The sequence below is a fragment of the Patella vulgata genome, chromosome 4 (genome assembly GCF_932274485.2).
Source record: "Patella vulgata chromosome 4, xgPatVulg1.2, whole genome shotgun sequence".
Lineage (NCBI taxonomy): Eukaryota > Metazoa > Mollusca > Gastropoda > Patellidae > Patella > Patella vulgata.
Window position 1 is genome coordinate 17,043,543 of NC_065882.2, and position 22,195 is coordinate 17,065,737.

Genomic DNA, 22,195 nt, shown 5'->3' on the forward strand with positions numbered 1-22,195 from the left:
TAATGAAGCAAATAGTCTATTTATTTTAACTGTATGTATTATTATATAAAACGCTTAAAAATCCTACACAAGAAAATACACACATCCAGTTAAAGAAATCTACCATATTTATTTCTTCATTTTGATATACATCAAATCATCAGCTATATAGATATAGCTAGGCGTCTTCAGATGTTATAATCCGTATTACGTCTTGTATACTGAGTTTCAATATCTTCATAGGGTTACCCTAGCTTTCAATATCTTCATATACAAAGCATGTATAGTAAAATTAACAACATATATTATTAACTTTTAATATCATCAGGATAATTTGAAACTTCTAATAAATTATTATCTGGATCTCTGAAATATACGGATATTATTGGCCCTATTGCTCCTGTACGTTCCACTGGTCCTTCTAAAATTGGCACTTCACAACTCTGTAAAATAAAAAGCATTGTATATTTATAACTAAGCCATACAGGGCACGGCTCACCTTGAAATGCCACCAAAGTACTTTAAACATACATTATGCAAGAGCTAAATCTGCTTATTGCATGCCTTCCTGAGGCCTTATATAAATTATTAATTAGACATTTATAATTTTCCAAGGCCATAAACAACTCTCGATGCCATCGGAATTTAGAAAAATGGATAATCTAGACTTTGTTTACTATCGTAGCAACGGTAGCAATGGTAGTTGAGACTCCGCTATTCTCCAAACAGCCTTCAGAATGAAGTAATTTGACAGAAATGTTCAAGATATTTCCTTTCCATTATCTAGTTATAGCGAGAACTGTCGGCTCTTTATCTAATTCTTACATAATGCTTCTTTAATTAACTGATCTAGGGGAATTAATCTCTTAACCATCCTAGAGCGTAATAAATGTTTCTATTCTACATTATCATGATTGGAACTTCTCAAGAATGATCGAGATTGATTAGAGAGGGCAGCCTTCAACATTACTGGCACCGATCACAGACATGAGCAATTACCTACCTTTCAAGAACTTGTTGTAAGTGTGGGGATCTAGTGGTCTAGAGTGTCGCGCTTCGATCACTAGCTGGCCGATGACCTCTGGCTCGCGGTCGTGGATTCGATCCCTGTTGTGAGTGTATGTGGGTTGGAGATATTTAGGGGCGTCTTACTCCGGGTACTCCGGTTTCCTCCCACAAGAAAGACATCTGCGCATGCACTAAGATAATCAAAAATAAGACAACATGTCTGCAATATAACCTTCGATGGAAGTAGGCGTTAAACACTAATAGAAGAAGAAAAAGAAGAAGAAAACATTTCACTCTCCCTGTGTTTAAAGTGATCAAATCGCGTTATTGCGATCTTTGAATCTATTCTTAATAAACTATTAACAATTTCGGCTCCCAACAATAATTACGAGGAACAAAAAATATAAAGGAACCTTCGAAATAATAATAATACTTTAAATGCACATTTAACAGTAACCGTGATGGAAGGCCACGAGACACATTGGTACAGAGTGACGAAAGTGAAATTCATGAAGTCTATTATACCAGCCCATTCCAGACTCCAGTGGTGGCGTGGCGGCCCGTTAGCCACCAGCCACATACAACATGATCATCATCGCTCCATGGCCGGTCCAATACCCCCCCCCCCCCCATATAATGTTCAGCAGAAAAAGGTTTTTTTAGACGAATTGAACAAATTGGTTTTTTTTCATTTTTTGTCCCAATCCGCCCCTGGGCCGGTTGGTGCAAAAAAGTAGAACTTTAAATCCCATTTCATTCATTCTGAGTCAACGTCTGAGTATGGGCTGAAATGCACCAAACGCCGGCGAATAATCCTAAAAACCGTCGCGTTAATATGCGTATCAATAATGAAGCAAATAGTCTATTTATTTTAACTGTATGTATTATTATATAAAACGCTTAAAAATCCTACACAAGAAAATACACACATCCAGTTAAAGAAATCTACCATATTTATTTCTTCATTTTGATATACATCAAATCATCAGCTATATAGATATAGCTAGGCGTCTTCAGATGTTATAATCCGTATTACGTCTTGTATACTGAGTTTCAATATCTTCATAGGGTTACCCTAGCTTTCAATATCTTCATATACAAAGCATGTATAGTAAAATTAACAACATATATTATTAACTTTTAATATCATCAGGATAATTTGAAACTTCTAATAAATTATCATCTGGATCTCTGAAATATACGGATATTATTGGCCCTATTGCTCCTGTACGTTCCACTGGTCCTTCTAAAATTGGCACTTCACAACTCTGTAAAATAAAAAGCATTGTATATTTATAACTAAGCCATACAGGGCACGGCTCACCTTCTTCGTTTCCTTATATACGATATGCATTTGTTGAGCAACGGTAGCTCATTAAGTAAAGGCAATGGCTCACTAACGAGGACGTCCCTAGTTTGATTCCGGCGTGGGTCGGGAAAGTTACTTGGGATTTTCCAGTCTGGAAAGAAACAGCATCTAGTCGTTTGGATGGAACAAAAGCTGAGGTCCCGTGAACGACCGGGGGCCCGTTTCACGAAATTTTAATTAAGATAAAATCCAAATTTAGTAATATGATTGGATAATATTAGGTTGATTTTAGTGCTTAGCCTATTAAAATTGAAGTATCTACTAAATTTTGGATTTTTCTTTAGTTATGATTTAGAGAAACAGGGCCCAGGGTATTAACCAAGTATATTCTGTTCTGCCACCCTCAATAACAATATAATTAGCACGTATTGCTGTGTCATTGAAATAATGTATACCTTTAAATGTTGTATAACTTTGTCTAGTTTTGTTTCTGTTATAAAACATACATCAGCTGAACCGGGAGTAGGCGTAAATGATTTAGGTTCCAATTCTTTACCATGTTCATGAATATTAATCTTTTGTTGACCAAATGTCATCGCTTTTCTTCCTCCCTGTACCAAATTGAGAAATTTTTACATATTAACAATCATCCTAATTTAGGAAGTGACGTAGTGTCCAGAAAACCGGATACCACTTAGTGTTGGGGCCTGGGGGGAGTGGTCTAGTGGTTTTACGCACGTGCGTGAAACCATAATGTCTGTCATTGGGGCATCAAGTGGCTTGGTTTCGATTCCCCGATTGTATGCGACAAGGAGTAGGTCACCTGTCCAACCTCATAGGGTTTCTCCGGGTCCTCCGGTTTCTTCCCACTGCTAAAGACCCATACGCGCAAGTGAATTGTTGTTTTGTGGAAATGCGGTACGTTCTCGTGGCTTATAGCTTCGTGTTCATCTTGCAATTTTGATTTAGTATTTTCACTTTTTGCTTCTTAATTTTGGGTACTGTGCGTATCTGTCCCGCAGTTTTGTTTAGCGTTGTGTGTTAAAAGGTTGAGATGTCAAATGGATTTACGAAATAGACGTCACATGACATAAACGTCGAGAGATATAAACCAAACGTCACAGTTCAATCGGAACACGTAAATTTTCAATGTGACATAAGACTACTTATCGAAATACCATGCCTTTGTATAATAAACCAGTGATTGCTTTCCCATGAGGTTTTTAGTGTTATTATATTTCCAATCGCTAACTGCCACTAAATGATTATATGAATACTTGCTTTAAACGTTGTGACATCCATTCCTAGTACACGTGTATAGAAGTCTACTGTCTTGTTGATGTCTTTAACCGTTATAACAATATGATCAAATCGACTAATCGTAAACCCATCTTGATAGCTTCTCAAACTCTGCTCACACAAATTCTGAAATAATATAAATAAATGTTTAAAAATCTTGGGAAACCGAGAAGGAAATGAAATGGGGATTTAACGTCTTATCTTTATGCTCCAGTCTTGCTAATTGATGTTGGCATATGTCATGCTGTTTGGTAAAAGAGGGTCGGGGGGATTTTGCCCTGACCGCGGTGCTTCGATCTGCTCTTATTTCGATTCCTAAATTTCGCCGGATCTTTAATATGTTGCTAATGGTATAATATAAGGGGGCCTCGTTTTTTTTCTCCCGCGCGAATGACTAGAGGATTTTCAGCACTGACCATAGCGGAAGCTAGGCTATAAAATCTCCAGGAACATTTTCGACCAAGGTGGGGATCGAACCCGGGACATCTTAGTTTGTTAGCGAGCGCCACCATAGCTCCTAAACCGAAATGGAAAAAATCACTGTATAACAGACTAATCAGCAATTGCTCTATAAAATTAATGAACCAATTACTGTCTATAAATAACCCATTAATCAATTTCAACCACTATGGATATAGTCCACTATTTAATTTGTAGAGTTCCCAAAAACGTGTATCGAATTGAATATCTCGCCCACACAATAATTCGTTCATTTTGAGACAAACAATTGGTGATTTGTATTTCTATGGCCCCGTGTGTATTGCGATTGTGGGCGGGGGGGGGGGGGTGCTAGGACAACGGCGATTTCCTCTACACTTCTTTGATTTCCAACTGCCAAGGGTTCTTTTTACCTGCCCGGCCCACACAAGTATTGGAACCAGAGACATGTAAGTTGCGAGTCCATTTCTTTAACCATTCGACTACCACGACTGGGGCGTAATTGCTATTGATATCTGTGTTAATTTTTGTATTAAATCTAATCGGCTGGTGACTCGAGACTATTATATCCGGACAATCAATAACACTTCTTTACAAAATGCAAGCGCTACAGGGTTTCATAAATGCAGTAGTTAAGCCCATTTGTTTGTCGTCATCCTACCAGTTGTTCTTGCGCGTTGGAAGTTTCATCCATAATAATCCGTTGGAAGTGGCTGAATAGAGTTGGATTCTTCGGCAAAAACTATAGCATAATAGGTATTTTGTTCAAAATGGCGGATTTTCAGGTCTGCAGTCAGCTACAATACAGTGGCTAATGGGGTTAGCATTAATGTCTCTCCACTCGATTATTTTATTTACATGGATGATCACGTACATTCCAGGTCAAATTACGCGCGCTTTATGAATTCTCAACGACATACATCAGAGTAAAATTTAAGGCCAGTGTAATTCTACATGGGACACAGATAATATAGAAATTAATTCATAGATACCTCAGAGAACTTTTTTTTTTGCCAGTTATGAGCATACGCACACATCATACCACGTTGCTTTGATGTATTTTACTTGGGCTGTCACAGATTTTTTTCAGCCTACGCGTTATAAGAATCATCATTACTTTATGCCTTTCGTCCCAATTTTAACAGAGTCTCAGAAATAAAAGTCTGTGCGCGTATAAAATTTAAACACCAAAACCTGGAGGAATAGTGTATTTATACTTGACAAGTATTTTGACAAGATTGAGATGAGGTTCACAGCTGGAGACTTCACCACAGCTTGGCAGAGACTTGAGGTTGGAATACTAACGGGGTGTACAGTATCAGTAGTCCTGTTTGCAGCAGCAATGAACTTGATTGTAAAATCAGTAGAAAAACCAAGTAGAGGACCATTATTGTCATCAGGGGTCAGGCAACCACCAGTAAGAGCTTTTATGGATGATATGACAGTGACAGCAAAAACAGTCATAGAGGGAAGATGGACTTTAGAGGAATTGGAAAGGATGATTAAGTGGGCCAGGATGAAGTTCAAACCAAGTAAATCTAGAAGTTTGATAGTGAGGAAAGGCAAAGTGCAAGATGAGACATTTGAGTTAGCAGGTGAAAAGATACCAACAATTGGAGAGAAACCAGTGAAATGCCTAGGTAAAAAGTTTGATGCAACACTAGCAGATATGGTAAACATGGGTGAAGTTCAAGTGCAATTGGTAGAATGGCTGACGAAGATAGACAAAAGTGGGCTCCCAGGAAGATATAAGGCCTGGATATATCAACATGGGGTCTTACCAAGGATATTGTGGCCACTACTAGTTTACGAGTTCCCATTGTCCAAAGTTGAGGCCTTAGAGAGAAAGATCAGTGCATGCCTAAGAAGATGGTTGGGTGTGCCAAGAAGTCTCAGCAGCATTGGATTGTACAGCACAGGAACAAAGCTACAATTACCAATGAAGGCATTGACAGAAGAGTATAAAGTTACAAAGACAAGACAGGTTATGACGTTGAGAGACAGCAAAGATGCTAAAGTGAGAGGAGCCAAAGTAAAGATCAGGACAGGAAGAAAATGGAAAGCAGAGGAAGCAGTTAAGGAAGCTGAGACTAGGCTAAAGCACAGTGTCATCGTTGGTGTAACAGCAGTTGGTAGACAGGGATTTGGTATGACAACAAAACCAAGGTGGGATACAGCAAATGAGAAGGGACGGAGGGAACTGGTGCAACAGGAAATACGACAGATGGAAGAAGAGAGTAGGAATGTTAAGGCAGTAGGAATGAAACAGCAGGGTAGTTGGTTGAACTGGCAAGGAGCGAGAAGCAGGGTTTTGACCTGGAGCGAGATTTGGAGTATGGAGGGATACAGATTGAGTTTTCTACTAAGATCAGTGTATGATGTTTTACCAAGCCCATCAAACCTCTATACCTGGGGGTTGATAGAAGACCCAACGTGCACCTTATGCAAAGACAAACCAGCATCTCTACAGCATGTGTTGTCAGCATGCCCAGTCGCATTGAAAGATGGAAGATATACATGGAGGCACGACAGTGTATTGAAAACAATAGCAGCAAAGTTGGATACCACCAGGAGAAAGAAGAGAAAGATGCAGAAGAACATCACATTTGTAAATTTTGTGAGGGCTGGAGAAAAGAAAGACATCCAGGCAGAAGGTTTAGGGATACTTGGAACAGCATCAGACTGGCAGATGACAGCAGACATACATCAACGCATGAGTTTCCCAGCAGAAATAGCAGCAACATCGCTAAGACCAGATATAGTCATTTGGTCACAGGGAACTAGGCAGGCGGTCTTGCTGGAACTGACAGTCCCATGGGAAGACAGAATAGAGGAAGCTTATGAAAGAAAGATGGCAAAATACCAGCAGCTAGTAGAGGATTGCAAACAGCGGGGATGGAGGACGTGGTGTTTGGCAATAGAAGTCGGATGCAGGGGCTTTGCAGGACAGTCAATGTGGCGGGCACTTAGGACCTTGGGAGTAGTAGGAGCAGAGAGGAAGAAACTGATTACAGAAGCGTGTAGAGAAGCAGAAGTGGCATCACAGTGGATTTGGAGGAAAAGAGACGAAGTGTGGAAAAGTACAAAGTGTTAGAACAATGAACATTTACTGTGTAGATAATGGACAGATTTAGATATACAGAACAGCATTCAGTTACAGAAGAACAGCAATGACATCAGCTGAGACATCGGAGCCGTGTAGGCCATCCAGTTCCAGGTTCAGATTGATCACCTGAGCCGGCGCACCTCTGGAGGTTGTTGTGGATTAGCGCCGAAACAGCCAAGGAAGGAGGACCCCACCTGATGATGGAATTGGATTAGCATTCCTTTGATGTTTACAAGGTAGTCGCAAAATTTCAGCTCAAAATATTGAGTTGTTTGGACGTGAACGCCAAAACCGCTTATCCGGACACGAAACCCTTTTAAGATTTCGGGTCATTTTTTTTTTTTTTTTTCGTTGGGTAACCTGATAATCTATCGCCGTTCCTTTACAGGTCTAAACAGTGCATGACCCACGTGCTGTACTTGATAACGAACGGTAAATTTCACCTAGACATTAGTTTTATAAAAAAAAGTCTAGTTTTATCCAGACACCGTATAATACAGCTTGGGACACCAGTCCTCATTTCCAGATGCAGACTGACTGGTTTTATCCAGACACCGTATAATACAGCTTGGGACACCAGTCCCCATTTCCAGATGCAGACTGACTGGTTTAAGTTATTTGGAAACGTATCACGTATATTGAGTTAGTTACTCGTCCCTACGGTAGAGGATATTAAGAGCTTTTAACATAAATTTAAGCAGTTTTATTCTTCAAAATATAATTGAGATTGGCCCTTTAAATACTGAACCATTAAAGACAAATCCTTCTAATCTAATTTGCAAAATGAATTGAAATGACTGGGCTAATGAAGATGGGCATACGCCATAATATAGTGTACTATAAGGGAAATTTTGCCTACCCTTATATCGAATTCCAACTGCCAATTAGGAATCTTTTATGTGCACGCCAATGTGTACTCGGGACCCGGTTTTTCGTCCCATCCGAACAACTAGACAGATATCCTTGGCATACCCACCGTCCTACACCACTGACAAGGGGAAACCACGTGGGCAAATCCAATCTAATTTGACGCCTTACATGCAATAGTCTTTATTATGGAAGCCTATAACTACCATTCATAATTTCTACTTTTCGCCTCTTCAGAACACGAAAGTCGAAAAGTCGAAAAGTAGAAGTTACGACAAAATGTGAGGCGACAAGACGGTATACAAGCCAAAATCAACTCGAAAATGGGAAATTAAGAAATAATACACCGCGATAATAGCGCAATTTCCGTTAACAAAAATGTCTGTGTGATAGAGTCTAGTAATGATGGCGATTATTTTATTATCTCGATCAAGCTTAGATTGTAAGTTTTATAATATTATTACTGACGGCTGCATAAAATTTTCCGTAACATAGGGATCGAGATATTAATAAAATAATCGCCATCATTACTAGACTCTATCACACCAACATTTTTGTTAACGGGAATTGTGCGTATTCAAATGTGACCTGCAAGGCAGAGACTACAACAACTTCCTAGGCGAAAAGTAGAAAAGTCGACAGTACGACAGATCATAGGTCGCTAATAGCGCAGTGTGTTAATTTCCTAATTTCTACTTTTCGAGTTGCATTTTGGCTTGTATAGCGTGTTGGCGCCTTCTTACTGACATCAATAAATACAAAAATATGATTAAGTCGAAAGTCGACAAGACGGTATACAAGCCAAAATGCAAGTCGAAAAAACGGGGGGCGCTATTATCGCGGTGTGTTATTTCTTAATTTCCTATTTTCGAGTTGATTTTGGCTTGTATACCGTCTTGTCGCCTCACATTTTGTCGTAACTTCTACTTTTCGACTTTTCGACTTTCGTGTTCTGAAGAGGCGAAAAAAAGTAGAAATTATGAATGGTAGTTATAGGCTTCCATACTTTATCGACTAGAATCTTCCCGTTATACCAAACCTTGCGTGGGCTGAGAAAAAAAATGGGTTTTTTCAAGCCTGCTTTTCACTTGTAATTTGTAGCGACCGCTAGGTTGAAAAGGAAAATTGCTGCCTAGTCTTTCGGATTGGACAAAATACAGAGACCCACCCGTGCAAGTAAAAGAACTCTTGGAATTCAATGAAGAGTACGTAGCACTGCATATATAACCACAGAGTCTGGCAAGGGACAACGTATAGTTTTTCGGATGGAACGAAAAACCGAGGTCCCGACTACACATTGATGTGCAGTTGGCATTTGAAATTCGATATAAGAATAGGTCGTAGTCCAGTCGGAGCAGAACAGTTAAACCTCCAGTTCATTTCATTTCATATAACCATAGAAATATATTTACGAAAACCCGTGTGCCGTGTGAAATTTGACGAGGCACGTAAGAAGACACGTATTGCAGTTAACTCGAACTGTCTTGTCAAACATGAATGCATCTCTCACATTGCATACGTACCCATGTTAAACCCAGAATATTGAAAAATATCAAACACAGATGTATAACTAGATATAAAAGAACATTTTTCGTTTCGTTTCTTTTAATTGTAAAAAAAAAACAACCAAAAAAACCCAAAAACGTGGAACAATTAAAATATGCTGTTCAATATGAAACTCTATCGATAAGAATAATTTTATAGTCCTAATATTAATCTTCGTTATGAAGTAATTGCGTTTGGCCTGATACTCGGCTAACTTGCTTTGTTGTTGGTTTGCAAGTAAATCACGTGACAACACAGCTTTATACAGGTAGCATTTGAATATGACCTAAATCATATTTAGCCATCGTCAATTTGTATCAAATTGAACTATTTGGTAACCCGATAGTTGCGTTATAACAACACGAGTGTATATAATTACTTACTCTGAATAATAAATGATTTTGTCGGCTAAATAAACGTGGAAACATGGCGTGCATTAGTTGACTGGCTGTCCACTACATCAACTCTGTTTTACTTCCCGTTTACTTTCTGCTCTGAACAAATATAACATTTGGGATTTCCCTTCTGATAACAGTTTGTGTTCTATTTTTGCAGAGTCCCTTTGACTTGGAACCTTTTTTATTTAAAAAATAAAATAAAAGTTGGGCAATGTGATATTTAATTATGTAATAATATTGGACCAGGCAAAAATAAATGTCCACGAAAATTGTCTCAATATTGGCTTATTTTGCGTACTTAAATACTTCTCAAAACAAATCAGTGAAATTTACTTAAAATATAATGCTTTATTGGCCTCCATAAGCTTAGTACACATCAGCAAACCTACATTATGGCCTTGGCAGTGTCACTGCAACAGGGCGGGGGTTCTGGAAAGGGACAATAACCAATCGTACGGATGGAACGAAACACTGGGGTCCCGTGTACGCGTTTGCGTGCACGTAATAGAACCTTCGACAGCTGGAATTCGAACTTCCCTGGTGACACGCTGCATATGCCTGTCTTCATAGTGGGGCGTTAAACTAAATTTCATTTTGTTTCATTTTTATTATGGCTAAACATCAGTGCTTTTCATTATTTTACAAAATAATCTTTTGTTACAAATTATTTTTATCTTCTAATTGCAACGTCTGACTGAAAATAACGACTCGCTATTATCGCATAATAAAACAGGTCTCAATGTTTCAGTTAATATAATGTTCTCAACTAATAGAACAGTCTTCATCTGTTCGTGTCGTAAGTCATGGATGCTAGATGAATTTTCGCCAGATGTAAAATACCTAACCATGTCTTGGCTGTTGACAAAATAAAAACTCCACAAACGTGGACAAAGGGAAGCAACTCTTATATAGATTTTGCTTCAAAGTCGGATTAGCCATTCCAATTTGGCTGATTTGCAGGACTGAGGGTCCCTTCAGACCCCCTTTCATTTGCATTCATTGCCAAGCCCAGGCCATCTCAACTATGAGCTAATGATGAAGGGATTGCTGATACCATTCCAGGTTTAAATGCTGGGCCGTAACTAGCTCAGAGCAACGAGGGGTGGGAAGTGTTCTCAGGGGTGCTGTAATATTGATGGACAATGTATATCTCTTTTTTTATGGTCGAAAATTTTTTCACACGGGGGGGGGGGGGGCAACACTTTTTGAGCCCCCCCCCACCTTGCGCCCCCTAGTTACGGGCCTGTTTAATAGTAGCCCTTAGAAAATATTTGAGCTTGGTGTTTCGGTCACCCATTGACACTGTATATTATGGTCCATGGTTTACCAAATAGGCCCTATAAAGAATTATCCGAGAGCCATGGTGTTACCCATGAAAGCCTATATTATAAGTGATCTGTCGAGCGCAGCAACAGATAACTGCAGGAGCTTTTAAAGAACGGAAGAATTGTTTGATATTGTACAGTGTGAAGTATAACTATGATGTATGAATTACCAGCTCCAATAACCTGTTTAATGTGCTATTTATAAATTTGGTAATTTGATGCAAACTGGAAGGGTGCAAGAACTTCATTTACCCCAGTCTGGTGACTTCAAAGGGGATCCGGTTGCTCATTAAGTAAGACGTTGGTTCCCTTATGGAGCTCACGTGATCGATCCCGGTGTTGGCTGATCGAAATGTCACCCTAACCCTAAGTTGTGCGGGATGGACAGCCTAGCAATGACACTTTATAGTCGTTCGGATGGCACGGAAAAACATGTACATAAAAGAATCTTTGCATTGGAATTCGAAAGAAGAGAAGGTCGTAGTGCAGCTGTCCTGGCAAAATTTCGCTCGAATCGCGCTGTATGCGATGGCGTCTTACAGCCCAGTCGGTGCAGACAGTAGGACGTTAAACCTCATATCATTTCAAATGCGTGCATTTAGGAACCTGTTTTTACTTGCTCCCGTACATTGTTATGCTCCCGTAGCAGAAATCGGGAGTACTAAATATATTTTTTATTCTTTTGCTTGGTTGTTATTTAGTTTAAATACGAACGTGAATATCTCATACAGTAGTATAAAAAAGGGGAAAAACACATAGCAGTGACGTGCATAATTTGAAGGGTAATATAATGATTTTTCGGGAAAATATCAACTTTTTGCATTTTAGATAGTCGGTAAGATAAAGTCCCCGAAATCAAATGACTTATGCGATAGTTTGGGGGCATCGATCATTATCTATATGTATTTTAAATTTTTTAATTTTTCTGGAGTCGTACATTTCTTTAAATTGACTAATGGATAAAAATTTAAAATCAGTATAATAAACAGTGTCTAGTGTTACTCTAGAGAAGCGAATGCTTTATGCACATTTTTTTTTGGGGGGGGGGGGGGTCACGATCATTACCCGGTATTTATTATTTGTTTCATCAATTCGTCGGCAAAATCAAGTGTCCGAAATCTCTGGTGTCATGGTGAATGCAGCTGAACCAGTCTTATTGATTGTTTGGTTGGGGTTCAAATTGCCAAGCCATATAAATAAGGTTATATTAACCATGCACTTTCAACTTTCAAGTTGCTGTATTCACGGGATGAAATAGAGGGGAAGCGCAAAACCCCAAATGAAGCACGCTTTGCGTCATAGATGCTGGTACCACTCCACCTACCCCCCCCCCCCCCCCCCCCACACACACACACCAGTCGAATTCATGTACGCCTATGCAGGCACAGGCAATGGATATAATAGCTATCGGTCAAGTTCTCATCCCGTCAAGATCGAAATTGTTTCCGCGCTTTCAACCTGCGACAAACGATATAGGCTGCACCAATGACATCATATATGGACCTTACAATAGATAGGGTTACTGGCGATAGTTTGTAAAAATGGGCAAGAACAGCAATAATTTATCAGAAAAAAATAAGTTCGTCAATCAAAGACTGAAAAAGGATAATTTAATAAAATAATAAAAAAATATGAATTAAAACATAATCTAGACTAGAAGACTTTATACTTATTTTCGACTTATGGATAATCTTCCGATTATTTAAATATTTATTAAAAAGAATATAATCGCTTTGGGATTTCTAATTATCGGTTGCGGTAGATTATTCATATCGCCATCGGTTTGTTTGTAAACAAAGATTTTTCGGCTCGAACAAGGGAAATCCTCGACGGAAATGACGTGTTATTTAGTCATGTGATCAACATCCGGGCAACTTGTTGGTAAGGACAAGCCAAATTGTGAACATTTGTGTTTTGTGTACAGGTCAGGGAGTTTTCCCTGTAAATATCTTTTCTGTTTTAAGTAAGTATACATATAAAACAAATGTTTTACTCGTAGACCACCAATAAACAATTATAACATGTAATTGAAGTGTCCTATAATCTGAATGTTATCATATTTTCCATATTACTAAACAACAAAACGTGGTTTCGCTCAGCCATTTTCATAGAATAGAACTCAATCGACATCGTTCAAATGACGCATTTGATTATATTATTGCAAGAAATAAAGGATGCCAACCTGTTTGATTTATCATGTTTTTCCTTTTTAAAAAATCTTATTTTTAATATTTAATGTTTAAGCCTCTTTGGTCAGTATTCAAAATAATTTGACTGCATTTCACATGAGTATGTATTACTTCATCACGATCTATTAATAAAAATATAGTATAGACCTTTTTATGATGACTAAGGAAGTAGAAATAAACTATATCTGGTTGCTGAAATGAATAGTCTTTCTTTTTGGTGTAAACTAGGATAAATTAGTTTGTTTCAGGTAACATTCATTATAGAAACATTGATAATGGTTCACCTGCTAAATTCAAATTCCGATCTTCTAAAGTTTTATTTGTGCAATTTACTGTCATGATTAGAATTTGTACAAGTTTCGCAGTGTACTGTACTGTCATTGATATCAACATATATTGTTTCGTAACTTGACCTGCTCTACCCTTTTCCCCCCTTTAGTAGGGATGGTTTGTTTGGGTTTGCTGCGTGATTTGTGTGTTGTTGGGATACTATAATTAATAGTAATATTAATTATGCCAACTAGCTGAACTAGTGGAACAATTTCATAAGCTATAAGCTTACGCTTACAGTTAATTTAACTGGTGGACATCGAATCCCGGGTTGTACGTGACGGGGAGTAGAGTCGCCTGTCCAACCTCATGGGTTTTCTCCGGTTTCCCCCCACTGCCAAAGAACCCTACACACAAGCGAATTATTGAAATAAAATTAAACCATATGTTAGTCCCAAAATGACCTTGTTTGTGTCGAGTGGAAGTTAAACCCCATTTCTCTCTCTCTCTGGTAGACATCTTCTTTTACTCAAACTTGGTGAATTCATTATATAGCTAAGCTACTGTATGAATAATTTTTGCCATTCTCCAGTCCTAATGTTGTGTCCTGATTGTCAGTTTTGGTGTCTTTATTAGAAATAGAAATGTTTCCATTATCTACATGGATAATAGATTAAAAATATCAGTTTTTTTAGACTGCTTGGATGACTGCGGTATTTAATGTTAAAAGAAATACAATAATGCTTAGAAAAAAAAAACCATCCCAACATTTTAGTTGTATCGATTATTGGAAATCTATTCGAATTTTGACTTTGAATACGGTATTAGAATAGAAATATTGACTTCTATGTGTTAGTTGTTTTATGTGTATTTTTCTCTTTATCTAGTTTGTTGTTGCTTCCCAGTCCTTCTACAAAATATTTGTCAGTAATGTCGGACTCGAAAGATGACAAAGGGGAAGATGAGAAGATCTATGGTGGGTGTGAGGGTCCGGATGCTATGTATGTTAAACTGATATCTTCAGATGGTCATGAGTTTATTGTAAAGAGAGACCATGCATTGACCTCAGGAACAATAAAAGCTATGTTGAGTGGTCCAGGTATAATATTTTGAGATATTTAATATTCTAATTTGACATATCATTGTATACATGTGGCACAAGCAGGGATGTAGATGTTTGGTTTCAATATATAAAGACTGGACAGATAATTGCTGCATGCTGCATAAGTTTATCAATTAATGCTAACACTCCTATAAAAAAAAATATGGACCTCCCTATTCTGGAACCAGTGCCTTGTTTGGATCACAAATCCAGAAGTCTCGGGTTCAATTCTGGTGTTGACCGAGAACCTGGCAAGGAACAGCATTGGTTCCAAGGTCCCATGTACACATTTTCATGCACATAAAGATAAACCTTGGCAGTTTGATTAAAGGAATATAGGTAAAAATGCTGCTGTCTGGAAAATTTCCCTGTTGGCACAGATCCTATTTTGTTTCTTTTTTTTATAGTTCAAAATTTCGGTTTACCTGTCTTTATTACACTAGGAGTTGTTGTATTACACAATGTATGTACTGGTTAATGTGAGGGATTAGCCAATAAAACGGTCTGTTACGGCAAATTTTTGGCGTGAGTTGCATGTAACTGTGGGTAACCCACTAGAGACATTAATGCCGATTGGTTAATGAAATGTCAGACGTCATAGTGTCAAAAGCCACTCGTATGACTTCTGATGCGACCTCCCACTACAACTGATCAGATCTTCATGTAGTAGAGGCCATCGAAAGTATAAAAAAAGGAAACGAAATATAGATCTATAATTTAATCTTATTGTGGCACAGTTTATCAGTTACTTGCAATGTTTTATTAGGATTACTATATGAAGTCTGTTTCAATATTTTTAGGTCAGTTTTCTGAGAATGAGACAAATGAAATTAACTTTAGAGAAATACCGTAAGTATTAATCATTTCAACGTTCAGTCCCTTTAATTTTTAGAATTGGGGCCTCATCTGGTTCTAGTTGTCTTATTATTGACAAAAATCCATAAATAATTATTCTGAAAATACTGCTCTTTCCCAAGTAATGGTGATTTGACAAGCATTTCTCAACCATTGGTTTCTAAATGTGTGGACTACAGCTGACAGCTCATGCACAGACTGAATTTAGTATTACCATAACTAAGGGCAGTCTCTGGGGAGCCACTCTAGCTCAGTGAGACTCTGTCTCGCTAACCTGGAGGTTCTGTAATCGATTACTGTGTTCGCCCTTGTCAGTGATGCAGGATAGAGGGCCTGACAAGGCACAACATATAGTTGTTGGGGTGGGACGGAAAACGGAGGTCCTGTGTGCAGATTGGCTTGCACATAAAGATCCTTTGACAGTTGGAATTCGATATAAGAGTAGGCCGTAAGGCCACTGTCCAAGCAAAATTTACCTCATAGTCATAGCACACTGTATTGTGGATGCCCACCCTCATAAGCCCAGTCGGGGCAGAGCAGTAGGACATTAAACCCCATTTCATTTCTCTGTCATCTGTCAATATCATATACTATTCAAAAAAAGTAGGGGATATTTGATTTTTAAATGTTATTAAAGTCACCTAATGAAACTGACGAAGAAACAAATGACAAAATGAAATGAAGTTCACATTCATCGATTTATTCCAAATGATCGTTAGACTAAGTAAGGCACAAACTGACCATTATAAGGGTAAAATGATACCCGGGGTCAAACAGCAAAGTTACCACAGCATCACAACCAAGTCAGTAACGGGTAAATCCTCCTCTGTTTGCCAAACAAGCATTGATCCGACGTGGCATACTCCTAATGAGACGTCTAAGGTCATTTTGGTCCAGATTGTCCCATTCCTGTTGCAACGCAGCAGCAAGTTCTTGGACATTGGCAGGACGTTTTTGACGTTGACGTAACCTCTGTCCAAGCATGTCCCAGACATGCTCGATGGGGGAGAGGTCGGGACTCAGTGCTGGCCAAGGTAATGTGGTGATGTTCTGTTGTTGGAGGTAACCTGTAACGATCCTGGCCCTGTGACATCTTGCGTTGTCATCCTGGAAGATGAAACGGCGGCCATGACGTCGTGCGAACGGCACAACATGGACTGCCAAGATGTTGTCCCGGTAGTACTGGCCTGTAACACGCCCTGCAACAACATGTAAAGCCGTTCTTCCAGCAACAGTGATGCCTCCCTACACCATAACAGAACCACCCCCAAATCGATCATGTCTGATGACGTTAACGTCTTGGAAGCGCTCGTTTCGACGACGCCACACCCTCCTACGTCTGTCCAAAAAATCAACAGTGAACCTTGACTCATCTGAAAACATCACATTGCTCCAGCGTCGATTATCCCAGTGTTGACGATCCCTACACCAACGACGTCTTGCCTGAATGTGATGATCTCTCAAACAAGGGATCACGCGAGGACGTCGGGCGCGAAGGTGACCCCTATGCAGTCGATTCCGAATCGTCTGGCCACTCACTCTCACACCAGTGTCTGTTTGAAGACGAGCGCTGATCTGATTTGCTGTGATGACACGATTTCTCAAGGCCAAGGTACGGATAAATCGATCCTGGGCTTGAGTTGTCGCCCTTGGTCGACCTGAGCGTGGTCTGTCCTGTACAGATTGTGTATCACGGTATCTGAACCATAGCCTGCTTATGACAGACTGAGAAACATTCATCGTCCGCGCCACAACCGCCTGTGTTGTGCCGATCTGTAGCATGCCAAGGGCACGTAACCTTTCAATTTGGGTAAGCCGACGCATATCAAAATTTGTTTTCTGGTCACTAAAACAATTAAACTGATGTTTCCACCCTGGAATTCAATGCCACAATGACTGTAACATTCAAAGTCAGAGTCGTGCAAATCTTGGGTTGGACCCCCATGATGATCCCAAGCATCACCTGCATTCCATGCGGTAGCTATTGGTGCGTTTGGGCGTCACATGTAACTGGAAATGTTTCTTCTGTTAGGTTCTACAGTGACTTTTTTCGTAGTCATTTGCATATTTTAGTATTATGCCCCCAAAATCAAATATCCCCTACTTTTTTTGAATAGTATATATTGTAAGGAGCCACGACCATATTCAGGTACAGTCGTCTTATCTGTAACGTTTGGTGGACTAACATCTCCAAACAAACATAACAAATCAGAAACAGCATAAAACCACTGATCGTTGTTTGCATTCTTTTGACAATGTCTAATTTTTCACAGCTTAATCCTTGCTAAATTGTTCTCAGATTATTTTACATTTAATTAAGAAAATAATCAAAGCTAGCTTATTCTCCCATCCTGGGTATTCGCAGTGGTATCATTCTTTCTACTGGGCCAAGGGAAGTAACTAGCATTTTGTTGAAACTAAGATTGCTAAATCATTGTTATAAACTTTAGGACATCTTTATGTGTGCATGTCAGTCCCAAAATTACCCCCCCCCCCTCTCTCTCTCAATTGTAGCTGATAATAGTAAAAATAAAAATGAATATATGGATAAAAATGGATATATGGATTATAATCTCTAGTCAAAGTACTCAAGTTATCAAATGTTTATGACTGTGGTAGTCCCCTGAGTAAAATGACCCAGTTTTAATTCGAGAACCTTAATGATTTCTGAAAGCCGACCTGCACTTATCACGGGTGGTGCCTGCAAGAGACTGACCAGGAAAGTTTTCTTTCAGTTCAATAATTGTTCAATATTATTCAGTATTTACAGAGATATGTCTAATTAAATTCATGAATTTAAACATACATGTATATTATGCAAGAGCTAAATCTGCCTATTGCAGGTCTTTCTTTAGACCTGAAATGTTTTCTAAATTATTAATTAGACATTAATAAACTTCTCCAGGCCATAATCAACTCTCGATGGCATCAGATTTCTCCGATATTAAATAGATTAGAACAGTTCAGCCATATTTTGATTTAAGCTTAAAATGGAGGAGCGAGACTTAGCTTCGAACAACCAGTACGGTGGTTGAAATTATTGCACACGTCTTGTCAAACCTTCAAAGGCTAATATCTTGTCTTGAAACAGAGTAATTGGAATTGAATTTTCAAACTATTCATTTTAAATTATCCATTTTCGAACTATTATAGCATAAATCTTACATAATGTATCTTTAATGATGGGCCTGTTTTAAAGCCGATTGAGTCGAAGCAGGGATGTTCTCTAGCATTGGTGTTTTGATTTTGTTTTCTTAATTGAATGTTAAATAATCAATCTGAGTACATATTATTAGCGTGGATTTAAGATATTTTAGTGATATACCCAGGGCACATTGTCAACTTAAAGAATGTAATCTCATATATACAGTTTGTAAATTTGAGTGATTAGAGTGCAACATGTTGCATGTATCTATATTCATGAGGGGGAGCCACAGTGGATTAGTGGGTAGGCTGTTGGCCTGCTTGTCAGTGGTGTAGGTTGAGGAGCATCTGGCAAGGGACAGCATATAGTTGTTTGGATGGGATGAAAAACCTGGTCCCGTGTGCATGTAAAAGAACCTTTGGCTGTGAATTCGAAATAAAAGTAGGCTGTAGCGTGGCTCTACTGGCACAATTTCCCTCATAGCGCACTGCATGATGTATGCTTGTCTTCATTAGCCTAGTCGGAGCAGAACAGTATGACGTTGAATCCCATTTCATTTCATTTGATTTCTATATGTGGGCCTTGACAGCTTTCCAGTTATTAAACTTTATTTTAAAATGAAAACATAATTTTCCAAATAATGAAATTTTATTTTGTGTTTTTCAGATCTCATGTTTTGCAGAAAGTTTGCATGTATTTCACATACAAGGTTCGATACACAAATAGCTCTACGGAAATACCAGAATTCCCTATTGCACCAGAAATTGCTCTGGAATTACTGATGGCGGCGAATTTCCTTGACTGTTAAAAAGTACAATTATATAATTTGTTATTACTTATATCCCGTTTTAAAAAAAAAAACTTTTTAGTGAATGTGTTGTCCTACTGATTTATTTTGTCAATTATTTCAGATTTATTATTTGTGAGACATCATGCTATGGTCCCTGAGATATATGCAAGTTAGAAATATCTTGGGGGATTAAGCTTTATAAAGGGCCATGTTAAATGCCATTAGGAAGTTTACTTATTAATATTTATTATTATTATTATATTAACACATGGATAGTTTCAAGTTTGTAGTAGGAATTCATTGAGAATTACTTGATTTATTTACACCCAGGTGGAAATTCATTGAGAATTACTTCATTTATTTACAATTGAGTGGAAATTCATTCATTGAGAATTACTTCATTTATTTACAATTGAGTGGAAATTCACTGTGAGTTGCTTGAAAATTTTACAACCAAATGGAAAATTTTAGATTTATTACACACAATTTTGAATTCATTGAGAAGTACTCGATTGATATACCCACAATTGAGAATTCATTGAGAAGTACTCGATTGATATACCCACAATTGAGAATTTATTGAGAAGTACTTGATAATTTATGCACAAAGGGGGAATTCATTGAGAATTACTTGATATTTTTTTACACGCAAATGGAAATTCATTGAGAATTACTTGATAGATATTTACACTCAAGTGGTAATTGATGTATAAATTAAGCAAAAGATTTTTATTTTTTAAAAAGAATATCAGTTAAAATGTTATATGGTTCATTCAAGCATAAACAACAGATGTGTAGTATGTGAAGTAGATATACCGGTTATAAATTATACTGGGAAACCCCCATATCATTAAACACCTATTATTAACTGATAGATAAATCATTATTTAATATTCATTATCAAAACATAGTATTTTTTTTTAAATTCTTCCCCATCATATTTTGAAAAGAAAGTTCAAAGGAATTTAGTAATGTGATACACTATTATTATGTTTTTCTTTTGTGTCTGTTTGTAAAAGTGTTTTATAAATAGTGGATAATTGTTTTATTTATTGTCTTATGACTTACTTTATGAGCTTATTTCGTAGCACATAAACCTGTCTGACAAGTTTGAGCAATATATCTTGCTAATTATTATCTTTTTGGGGGTGTTCTTCAAAGGAGCATTCCAACAGCTGTATCATAGATATTCCTGGCTAAATAAATTTTCTAATGTGTATTGATTTTATTATTTGCTTTATGTTTGTTTTCTCTCTAAACAAGGAAGATTCTGAAATTTGTGCCACTGGTGTTCCTGGAGTAATGTTGACCTTTTCAAATAGTAACAACATTGTAGGGCGGACATGGTACGTGGCCGACTTACATAAAAATTAAAAAAAGAAATTTAAAAACCTGCAAAAAGAATTCTGAAACACTTCTGTCCTGGAGAATCTCTTCTCTTGGTTTGCTCATATAACCAGTAGACTTGAGGAGTGAGGACTGACATGGGACCTGTGATCAGTTATTCAAATATCATGAAAAAACTTGATTTGAATTGGCGAATTTGTAAAAGAAACTGAAAAATCTGTAAAAGAGAATTCTGAAACACTGCTGTCATAGATAACTTTCCCCTACAAAATAAAAAGTAACTGGCTTCATCTCAAAATGACAGTAGAAAAAACCTAGATGTAAATTGGTGTATACAGAAATAAGAAACTTAAAACTCTGTTAAAGAGAATCTGAAACGTGTTTTATCAAACGTGTAAATTTAAGCCTTTTGTTGGTTGTGATGTAGCTGATGAAATTGATTGTTATTCAGGTCCAGATATGCACCATACACCACCAATGACACCTGGATTATTCAGTTTTCTTAGCTGACACCCCCCCTCTTGCTTTCACGAAATATTCTGCATCTGCCACTGAATGGTTATCTGCACAATTACACCTTGAACTTCCCAAAGGCCACTGATGACAAAACTAATTTCTCCCAACGTTGGTCCATTTGTTACACATCATCTGATAATCCAGTCATTATCTCTTTGCAGCCTTTTTTGCTGCAAATGAGCAGGTAAATCTCAATATATAAAGATATCTTGTCCATCACTGAACTAAATGTAATCTGTTGATTTTACAGATAACAAATGATCAAATAGAATGAGAAATGTCATGGAATTATTGTGCATTGGCATAAGTTACCTGAATCCAGAGATGGGTCACCTGTCATGCAGTTAAGTTACATTACATAGGCTCCACTGCGTTAAGAACCCGATATTACTTTTCTTTTTTTTACAAGTACCAGTAGGTGGTCTAGAAATAGTAAGCATACCCTGTCTCATGCAAGACATCCATCACTATAAACGGCCAAAGTGACCATCACTTAACCAACCATAGAGACTTCTGTGTTAAAATTTGCAAAGATGGATTGTTAATGTTATGTGCTCATTCATTAACAATGGAAGTTCAAACTTTCAGTATAGTAATAGGAGTGACATTTTTTCTCCCAGCTTCAGGCAATTACATTTCTGAATCAAACTATTTATGTAATATAAAATAAAACTCACCTTGAAAAAGTATATGATTGGGAAAACAAA

At 37.8% G+C, this 22,195-nt stretch overlaps 1 protein-coding gene across 1 annotated transcript; it reads right to left on the reverse strand.

The window, feature by feature from the left end:
- Nucleotides 1–89: 89 nt before the first annotated feature.
- Nucleotides 90–10,074, reverse strand: LOC130012465 (glyoxalase domain-containing protein 5-like). Its single transcript, XM_056100468.1, has 4 exons — nucleotides 9,935–10,074; nucleotides 3,578–3,721; nucleotides 2,752–2,907; nucleotides 90–422 (listed from the first exon to the last, which is right to left on the reverse strand). The coding sequence occupies exons 1-4, from the start codon at nucleotides 9,986–9,988 to the stop codon at nucleotides 288–290; spliced, it is 489 nt and encodes a 162-aa protein (XP_055956443.1). The 5' UTR covers nucleotides 9,989–10,074; the 3' UTR covers nucleotides 90–287.
- Between the last annotated feature and the right edge of the window lie 12,121 nt (nucleotides 10,075–22,195).

Bases quoted from the DNA above. Each gene is read 5' to 3' on its own strand.
- LOC130012465 (XM_056100468.1), bottom strand. From the start codon at position 9,988: ATGCACGCCATGTTTCCACGTTTATTTAGCCGACAAAATCATTTATTA. The intron at 3,722-9,934 runs GTAAGTAATTAT...ATATTATTTCAG, and splicing joins AAAATCATTTATTATTCAGA to AATTTGTGTGAGCAGAGTTT. The intron at 2,908-3,577 runs GCAAGTATTCAT...AATTTGGTACAG, and splicing joins TGGATGTCACAACGTTTAAA to GGAGGAAGAAAAGCGATGAC.